Raw genomic sequence first — 10,039 nt, 5'->3', positions numbered from 1 at the left:
GGCCAGCTTTGTCCTGGGCTCCAGACTCCAGCGAGCCGGAGGCTCAGAGAGCAGGTGCCACTCTGCTCGGCCCGCCCGGGTTCGCACCTTCTCGCTCAGGGGAACCTGCCTTGCTCCATAAACGCTCAGCGCAGCTTGTCTGAGTCCTGCCTGCTCCCGGCGCGGGCGGGCTGAGCGCCTCCCCTCTCCCGACCCGCGAAGCGCTGTCATTGTACCTGAGGACCGCCGACCCCCAAGAGCGAAGTTCCAGGTCCGCACCGAGGGCTCTCAGCGGTGCGTGGCTGCAGCCCCGGCGGGAACTCGGCCCGCGCCCGCCCCGCCCCGCCCGGCGGCCCCGCCCCCGCCCCGGCTCCGCCCCCACCGCGCGCCCAGCAGGCCGCGGGCACTGCGCAGACCACCGGCTCTCTGGAGCCCTCTGCTTCGGAGACGGTGGCCAGGGACTTGTGACAGGCTTTGCCCTAAGAGCAAGAATTGGGAAAGTGGAGTGAATATTCTGTTCCGTATTTTAAGAGTTCGCCACTAGAGCTGATAAATTTGACCAGCTTTCCTCTTACTTTCTCACGGCTTTGTTCCCCCTCCAGCCCAGGACTGTAGCCACAGTTACACCTGTGGAAAGCTCTTTCCCGTACAACACGGACACACAGAGACGTGAACACACACAGAGAGACCAGTAAACTATACACATAGTAACACGGACACCACACACAGACACAAACTACACACCTACTCACACACACAGAAATTCAGACATATAAACTACACACACACACACACACACACACACACACACACACACACGAACGCCCGCAGTGGGCCAGGTACTGCATGCGGATTGGCAGGAAGTCAGAGGTCCTTGGCTCTGTGCACAATGGAACAGCAGAACCCGAAAAGGTCTCTTTACCAGAGGTGCCTCCACAGACCTCACTGGAGACCCTTATTCCTGTGGCAGCTGCTGGTAGGAATTTGGAAGGCACAGAACTTATAACAAAGCAGCAGGGTGTGGCCAGGGGCTGGACCGCAGGAGAGCCGGAGCTCACATCCAGGGTCGCATCTGTAGATACCTTGCTTCAGACTGCCATGCACATCATGTGTGGACACGGCTCTGGAGCACTGTGCATGGGGACCCCAATCTCATGGGTCCAGGCACCGGGGCACCTATGACCACTGAAGCACCAGTTTCTGTCCCAGAAATGGCAGCTCTTCCGCACTCATCGCTGCACCCGAAGGTCCTCCTCCAACGCCTCAAGCAGAACGTGGCAAGGGGGCCCAGAGCATGAATGTGGAGACACCTGAGGGGACAGAAGGTTCTGGGCTGCCACCACCCTTACAGGACGGTGTGCACTCGAGGGAGCCTTGGTGTGCAGGTGGGTCTGTTGAAAGGAGAGGCAAGCGTGGCCAAGCATGTATTAATAGCTCTGTGTGCCCCTCACGTAACTGTTCTTTGCATAACCACTAAATGTTTGCAGCCACCCCAGCTCCAGGGATGGGCCCTGTGTGGCCACAAGAAGGGTAGAAACCCCACCTCCCCACCAGGGACTGGCTCAGATAACCAAATCTATGTGTCCCAGTCCTGTTGGGGTTGGGGCAGGGTGTTGGGACCCCTGGGGGCAGCTGTGCGGCTGATGAAGCCTCCATGAGCAGGACAGTGTCTCCAAGGCCAGGCACCCACACCAGGGCCAAACCACAGGCCAAACACTCTCTGTCTCTGGACTACTTAGTTGTCGCCAATCAATCCTCTTGGTTGTTGAAGCCAGATCCAGATGAGGTTTCCCTTCCTGGTGGCTGAGAGTGAGCACTGACTGCAGATGGCATCGTTGGAAGCCTGCTTGTAACTCAAGGGTGGCCGAATGTGCTTTGAAGGAGGACTGGGTTTCTGCAGTCAGAAGCGATCAGGGCTGGTCTCAGAAATGCCATGTTTTTCCTGGATCTGGGCAGGAAGATTTGGGTCCGAAACAAGATGTGATCATAGAGTTATACCTTTGTTGGATGGCCCAGGAAATTCTTGAAGGAAATTCCAAAATAAAGACTCCCTAAATGTTCTTGGCAAACAGCAGCATTACTGGAATCAGACACAAAGGCCCAAGGTGACTATTTTGCAGCACACAGTACTTGAACGTATAAATTCCAGCATCTCTGTAATAGAGTCCCTTTGCTTAACGTTTTGTGCAGTGGTGGGTTGTGTGTAGATGTGTGCACATAATTTATGTATTTATGGGTGACCCCTGGCCTCTTGCCCTCAACAGACAGGTGTGACTCAGAGGGCAAGGGTCCAGGAAGGTCAAAGGGTCTCAGATTTGGGCAGGCTTGAGCAGGGCCCAGGGAAGAGCTGCCTCCCCTGACTGTGGCAGCCAAGGAGAAGAGGAGAAAACGATTCCTGTCCCAGCCCTCCAGGACCTACTTCACGTGGAAATCAGTCTGCAGCTCCCCTTTAGGAATTCCTGCCCAGGGATCCCTGTGGCCACCCGCTATGCAGGCCCCTGCAGTCCCCAGCCTTTTCCTGCCCCTACCCTACAGCCCACAAATCCTGTGCACCCACTCCTGCCACGGGGGCGTGGCTCAGCCCAGCCTGTGCACTGACCCCAAGATATGAGGGAGAAGAGGAGGAGCTGGGCAGACGGCCAGGGTGGCTTCCTTCTGCCTCTTGACTCAGGTCAGAGAGTGAACTTAATGTTCAGCCAAAGGTCCTGAGAAAGAGGAAAAATCAAACCACTCAGGTTCTTTTTATCTACTGCTATGTAACAAACTACTCTAAGTTTAATGGCAAAAATAGCATTTACTCATGCTCCCAGATTGTGTGGGTCTGGAATTCAGAAAGGCACAGTGAAAACAGCTCTTCTGTGCCCTGAGACAGCCAGGGCAGGGCAAAGTAGGTGGCAGCTTGAGTCTGGAAGCATCTGGAGATGCACTTGCTCACCCTGGGGTGGGTCTGCCGGCTGTACCATGTGGCCTCTGCACCGACTCTTGGACTTCCTTACGGTGTAGTGGCTGGGGCCCAAGAGACAGGAAATGGAAGCCACCATTTCCTTAAAGCCTGCGCTCAAGACTGGCAGGTGTCATTTCTGCAACATTCCATTGGCCAAGCAGTTACAGAGCCCGGGTTTAAGGGAAAGGACACAGGCACCAGTTCTTGATGGAAGGGATGTCAAAGGATATTGGGGTCATGTTTTAAAATCACTATAGACTACACACTAGCCAAGGATGGAGGACTGAACAATGAAGGCTTGATGCTACCAATGGGGCAGGGAGGACATTCTGGACTTAAGTTCTGCACTTTAAAGGCGTTTTAAAATGTAACTAGCTGTGGAGCAACAGGAACTCTCATTCTTGGTGGGAATGCAAGATGGTACTGCCACTTTGGAAGACAGTGTGGCAGTTTCTGAAAAAACTAAACACTCTTACAGTACAACCCCACAATCACGTTCCTTGGTATTTACCTAAATGAGTTGAAAACTTATGTTCATACCAACACCTGCATACAGATGTCTATAGCAGTTTTATGAGTAATTGCCAAAACTTAGACGCAACCAAGATGTCTTTCAGCAATTGAATGGATAAACAAACTCAGACCAACACCCTAAAGTCTACTCCTTGTCTTCCTGCAAGGTATTCGGGAAACTTCTCCGGTATCCCAGAGGCCTTTGTGGGGAGCGTTGTGGTGTGCGTGTGTGTGCTGGGAGAGGTGGGGTTGGGGTTGGGTGGCCAGAGGCTGGGGACAAGCACAAGGATGGTCACCTGTGAACCTAGGACCCTAGTGGTTCCTTCTGCTCCACACTGGGGTGCCTGTGTGTGTGTGTGTATGTGTGTGTGTGTGTGTGTGTGTGTGTGTGTGTGTGTCTGTTTCTATTCAGATCCCAGGGTAACCGAAGCCTGGCAGCTGGGGGAAGTGGCTGCACAGCCCATCTTGCTCACAGCCCTCCTGGTCAGGGAAAGCCACCACAGGACACTCAGCCCCACTTGGGGTAAATGCCCCCCGCCCTTGAAGCAGGTTTCCTGACAGGATGGAATCTTGGAATCTTTCACCTTTTTTCCACTGACCAGACTGGCTGCCAGTGGACTTGGCCAGTTCTTGACGTCTTTGGCCACCATGGCATGCCCCTGGCAGTGACCAGACGTTCTGGGGCCCAGACCTCTTGCTGCGGGTCAAGATCCCAGGGCAGGCCCAGCCCGGCCACCGTCCTGGCCCCTGCGGCGTGTGTCCACGCGTGCTGCCCCCCACCGCTCACCAAAGAGGAGTCTGTACCCAAGGCCATGGGGCGGAGGGAGCGGGAAGGACCAAGCGTTCCCCTCCACGCTTGCTCCTCCGCTGGGATCTGCGGGTCACCCACAGGTTTCTGGGCGCCGGCACCGAGCCTGGGGCGGCTCTGCCCGGACACCATCATCCCAGAGGGCTCTTTCCATCACGCTAACAATAGGAAGTGGGGAGGGGACTGGGCACCAACGCCCCCTTAGCCTGCGGGGGACCACGGCAGCACTGCACGGGACCTTCCTAGGGACGATGGTGATGCCACCACGATGTGTCAGCAAGAGCAGGCGCAGGAGGCCAACTCCGGGCCTGGTGGCAGAGCTTACAGTGCGTGGCACGTGTCGCCGCAGCAGAGGCCCGTCGTGCATGGGGAAGGGTGGGAGCCGGCCCCACACTTCCGGGTGGGTGGAGGTCCTCAAGCCCCCGTGCTGCCAGCGCTGACAGGGACTCCACGCCCAGCCCAGAGCCCAGGCCCGGCCGTCAGAAGCACCAGGGGACCCTCCACGTCCTGCCTCCTGAGGCGCACCGGGACCAGCGCCTGCAGCCCGGGAGTCACACTCTTCCACTGCCCTGCTCTTGATGCCCACTGGGTTTCCACCTAACTGGTAGGATCCAAGCGACAAGAGACAGGTCCTAGCAGAGGCCCTTGCTGTGAAGTATTTTCCTACGAAAAAGAAAAAAGTGATTAATCAGGCTTACGTTAATGCTAAAACATGAGCTGCAGGAGAATGAGAACTGGAAGAATCACAAGACCTGGGCCACAGGGCAGATTTAAACTCCGAGGAATCTCACACTCACGCATCGCCCTGGCTGCTCTGGTGGGTTAATCGGAGCAGGGAGCGCCCCAGTCCCAGTGACGCTGCAGCCCACATGTGAACAGTGCAGAGTGACCGCCCAGGGAGCCTTTCGCTCCACTAACTTCACTCAGAGCACTCTAAGGGGATTTCACAATGAACTTGCACATTTCAAAACGGAATGTCATACCTCAGACCTCTCCCTTCCCTCCCCAATATGGAAGTGGGTGTGCCTTTTCTTTCTATTTTTGCAAGTAAAGTCTGCTCTCTCCAGTATTCCCAGGTTTCTAGTTAAACCTGAGGGTGAGCCCGTAAAGACGGCAGCAGCCAGTAGTCACACGATGTTGGGCAGTATTCCTTGCTGATGAAAATGAAAATGTTGGCGTGCACGCCCAGCCAGGTACTGCCACCACATTCTTCCTTGCTCAGACTGCCCCTCAGGCAGAGGCACATGCCTGTAGTAGTGCAGCTGTTTGTAAATGTCCGGGCGGTTTCCTGAAGCAAGCCTGCCGAACTTGGGCCCAGCCCAGCCCCAGTGAGAAGTGCCTTCTGAGGTCCTGGGTGCAGCCTCGGAGCAGGGGCCGGCCCACACTGGTCCCCCCATACTCCTCCACGTGGGCCTGGCCAGGGCTGGGCCACACCGGAGGAAACCCAGCTCAGCTTGTGGAGCTTGCACTTGGGCCTGGAGGAGAGATAAGCAGCTTATGATGCGGATAAACCGCAGTCAGACTGCAGGCTGCAGCCACATGGGCTGTGCAGATGTGCCGTGTGACTCTGCTGGGAGTGGGCAGGGAGAGGCAGAAGGCACAGCTGGGCTGGCCCCTGAGCAAGTCCTGGAGGGTAGGGAGGGCCCCCTCCCTCTTGGGGGCAAGGTTGGGGACTGTCCATGTGGAGAAAACTAGAGGTTTTGTCGGGACTCTAAGGGTGAACACTGTCAGACACCATGCGAAGTTCTTGGAAATCTAAGCAGAAGGTAGCGTCACACACATTATAAACACACATCCACTATCACTTTTATCCATAGAAAAACAAACATGACGCCTGCCACCACATAATTAATCCACAATTCAAAATGTTGGTGGACTGTCCAAGTGTGACGGAAGAGTCCAGGCCTAGCACAGAAGGGCCTGTGTTTCCTACAGTTTCCTATTTAGTAGGTTCTGCTGCACCAATTTTGATCTGCCAAAGTGAACTATAACTTTAGGCTTTAGAAGTTGGATGAGTAAAAGGTTAAACTGAAGAGGGCATGTAACTGTCCATCCTCTGGGTAAAAAAAAGCCGTTACTATGAAAATCAAAGCCCCTCCTTGTTTGTTTGTTTTTAGAATGGGAGTAAAGTGTTATAAGAGAAGAAAATAGATAATCCTTAGTATTCTTGAAGTTAAAATAAAAAGGTGTCTCAGGCAATTGCTTCTGATAGCACAAAGAGAGCAGAGACAGCCAGCGCAGCGGTGTGGCTGTCCCGCACGGCGTCCCTGGGCCGCACCTCTGCGGTGGCTTTGTGTGTCCTCTCTGGAGCAGTAGTTTTGGTCTGAGGACCCTTTTATACTCTTTAAAGCTCTCCAGGATCCTCACTAATTTTTATCTGGGTTATATATATCCTATCGTGTTGGAAATTAAAACTGGAAAAATTTTAAATATTTGATACATTTATAATAAAAACCTATTACTTGTTAACATGGAAACTATTTTGAAAAATTACTTTCCAAAACAAAATAATGTAGTGAGAGGAATGGCACTGATGTTTGCCTTAGTCTCTTTACACCTGGCTTTAACAGAAGACAGCTGGATTCTCCCTCCTGCTTCTGTAGTCCCAGATCGCCCTGTGTTTTGGTGGAAGGATAGGAAGAAAATCTGGCCTTATAAAGATACATAGTTGGAGGGAGAACCTCATGGATGACCTGAAAGGGCCTCAGGGACCCCAGGGGTCCTCAGACAAGACTTTGAGAACCACTGTTCTGCAGGCAGAATACATTGGCCAGCCCACTGATTCTGGGCATGGCCACATGGCTGGCTTTGGCCAGTGGAATGTGGGTGGAGGGGACAGTGCAGTTCTGAGACCTCTTGCACCTGTGTCATCACTGTGCTGAGTAGGCCCGGGTCCAGGAGAGGCACGTGAAGCATGGCCCTACCCAGCCCACAGTCCAGGGGCATCAGCCAGGGTCAGCCAAGCCAGGGGCGAGTGAGACGCAAAGGCTGCTTCTTGGACGCCACTGACTTTGGGGCGATTCTGCCATGCGGCAAAAGCTGACTGACAACAAAAGGGATGGCAATTAAAAAAAAAACCACATAGCTTACAGAAATTTTGAGCCAAGCTGAAAATAGGACTAATCCTGGCATTCACCAGTTCAGTCATGGATAAGCTCCCAGGAAAAGTCTTTTCCTCTTTGGATCTTCTATGCTGGTGCTAAATATTCTTTCCCTGTTGGGAGGCCGAGGAGGGGGGATCATTTGAGGCCAGGAGTTTGAGACCATCCTGGGCAATAGCAAGACTATGTCTCTATAAAAATAAAAACGTTAGCCGGGCATGGTAGCACACGCCTATAGTCCCAGTGACTTGGGAGGCTGAGGCAGGAGGATCATTTGAGCCCAGGAGTTTGAGGTTGCAGTGAGTTGTGATGACACCACTGCACTCCAGCCCAGGTGACAGAGCGAGACCCTGTCTCTAAAAAAAAAAAAAAAATTCTGTCCCTGAATAAAGAAACTGTCTCTAAACATGAAAGTATGTGTGAAACACACATACTATTGCTTTGATCTGGTACCATTCACCTCAAGTTCTCATGCACTAGACCCATCAGCCGATTTTCCTACCCTGTTCTCAGTCCTTCCCTTTGCAGAGTGCTTGCCACACACAAGCAGCTCAAATCCTACCCCTTGGCTGTCTGGACACAGACACCCCTGACCCCAGGCCAGTGGGACAGGAACTAAGACTGTGCAGACAGACAGGGCTGGCGTGGGACTCGGAGTGAACCCTGAGGGTTCCTGGGCCCCTTGGCCTAACACCAGCTGTTCCCCTTGGAGCCTTCCATTCTCCTAATGATCACTTCTGGTTTTTGTAACCAAAAAAGTCTAAACTAGACTGGAATGGCTTGACTACCAATGTGTCAAATATCAATTTATTTTTTGGTTGTACATATCCACCAGTGCTAGTCTAGCTGGTTAAGAAAAGCTCAGCCTACAATTTTGTGACAGATGTTTTATTATAGGGCATTAAAATTTAGGCATATACATGACACAAACATTATATATAGTACACTTTCCATGGTAGGAGTTACGATACTGCTCACAGAAAGGCCTCAATTCAAACTACATAATGCATATGCTAAAATAGTACACCTGGGGACAAGAGGGAGAACCAGATGGCCTTTTTGTTTTTTGTTTTGGTTTAAATAACCTCTGGATGCATTCAACTAATACTGATCATTTAATGTTCAAAAAGCTTTTAATAAACAAATTCAGAGTAAAATTAATTGAAATATTTATAATACGATTTAATTGTTACACAGTATGTCCAATATACAATCAAAAAATTCACGACACTTGAGGAAAAAAGAAAAAAAATCTATTGCACCCACAAGTAAAAAGGCTTTATTCATTTTTGGGATGCTGCAATTCAGTATTTATATAAACATTTACACACTTTAGTAAACACAGAGTCCTACATGTAATGCAGCATTACGGGTGAGAAGACCCCTTTAAGTCTCAAAAGTAAATGCCAAGTGTCCACATAGAGTTCCACGTGCCCAGGCTAATTTCCCCATCATTATTCTCTTCATTATTCCAGTCACGAGCAGTCAGTCTCTCCACCTCCCTCCCGCACATTCTGAAGACTGACGTTTCTCACCAGACATCTCGGACATTCTGCAATCTCAACAGCAGCACTCTGCCTCCTTGCTCGGTCTCTTGCTGAGTCTCCATCTTAGTGTCCTGTTAAATAATCCTGCGTAGAGTCTGAAGCAAACGAATCCACGTCCTCATTATCCGAGTCATCGCTGCTGTCATCGGCAGCTGGCTCTCCCGTAAGGGCTATGCGAGCATAATCGTCTGTGTCTATGGATTTGCAAAAGTGGATGGCGTATTTCAACTTCTCCTCCAGCACCTGTTTACAGGAATACCTGGGCAACTTCAGCAAAAAGAAACAGGTGTAGGATTCAGGAAGGAAGTGGTCAGGAGGGTTATATTTATCCAACACCTGTTGATGAAAAATATTAAATTATCAGAGACTATGTACAAGGATAGCTAAAACTGCAAATCTATTTTATTGTGTTCATTAGACTCTTAACTCACAAAAATCATATTTTTTGCTAATAATAATATCAGAAAACATAATCTAGCCAATTTAAAAATAAAAAAGAACTTATTCCTAGAACTTGTAGTAAAAAAATAGCAGTCAGTTATCATGATAATTACTTTGTCCTAATCACCCCATGAAGAGGGCCCGATGGCTCCACCCTCCCCTGTCCACACAGGTGAGCCCCCAGCCTGGCAGGTACGGGACCTGGGAGGGGCAGGGCAGTGGGCTCAGGCCTGGCACTAGACCACACAGGGAAATTCTTCTTTGGCCACTACAACTTAAAATACTAGGAATTAGCAAGAGTTATGGACAAACCTACCTTTTTAAGGGAAAAATTACATATGCTCTCACAAGATCTCCCTGAAAAACAGATACCTTTCTAACCTTGGCCAGAGATGCTGTGTCAGGCTGTGCTTGGAAAGGAGCCATCTAGGGAGAGTGGTCCATCCACCCACTCCACCTGGTCCATCCCCCCAGCATACTGCCACCAGGGTCTCAGGAGAGAAAGGGTCATTCCACCTCAGTGCCAGGCAGGTAAATCAAGCTTGTTTCTGACCAGGGAACCAGAGTTAGAACCCAAAGCAAAACTCTTATTCTTGATCTGATGAGTGGTCTGATTTTTCTCTGTATGTAGCATATTACTTAGTGATTCACCTAGATTCAACCAGAGAATGAAACAAATACCTTACATAATGTGTGTTTCAATAAC

The 10,039-nt window shown here is 51.1% G+C and overlaps 1 protein-coding gene across 1 annotated transcript in view; it reads right to left on the bottom strand.

Moving 5' to 3' along the window:
• Positions 1-8,463: 8,463 nt before the first annotated feature.
• LOC105813330 (E3 ubiquitin-protein ligase HERC2) overlaps positions 8,464-10,039 on the bottom strand; it is a 193,360-nt gene continuing 191,784 nt past the window's right edge. Inside the window, exon 92 of the mRNA XM_012647969.1 lies at positions 8,464-9,228. Coding sequence (XP_012503423.1) covers positions 8,956-9,228 — 273 coding nt within the window. The 3' untranslated portion in view covers positions 8,464-8,955. The remainder of the gene's footprint in view (positions 9,229-10,039) is intronic.

This window comes from Propithecus coquereli, unplaced genomic scaffold (assembly GCF_000956105.1).
Source record: "Propithecus coquereli isolate 6110/MARCELLA unplaced genomic scaffold, Pcoq_1.0 Scaffold28, whole genome shotgun sequence".
In the NCBI taxonomy this organism is placed as follows: domain Eukaryota; kingdom Metazoa; phylum Chordata; class Mammalia; order Primates; family Indriidae; genus Propithecus; species Propithecus coquereli.
Note: the sequence above shows the minus strand (reverse complement) of the source record. Positions and strands in the feature narration are given on the sequence as shown.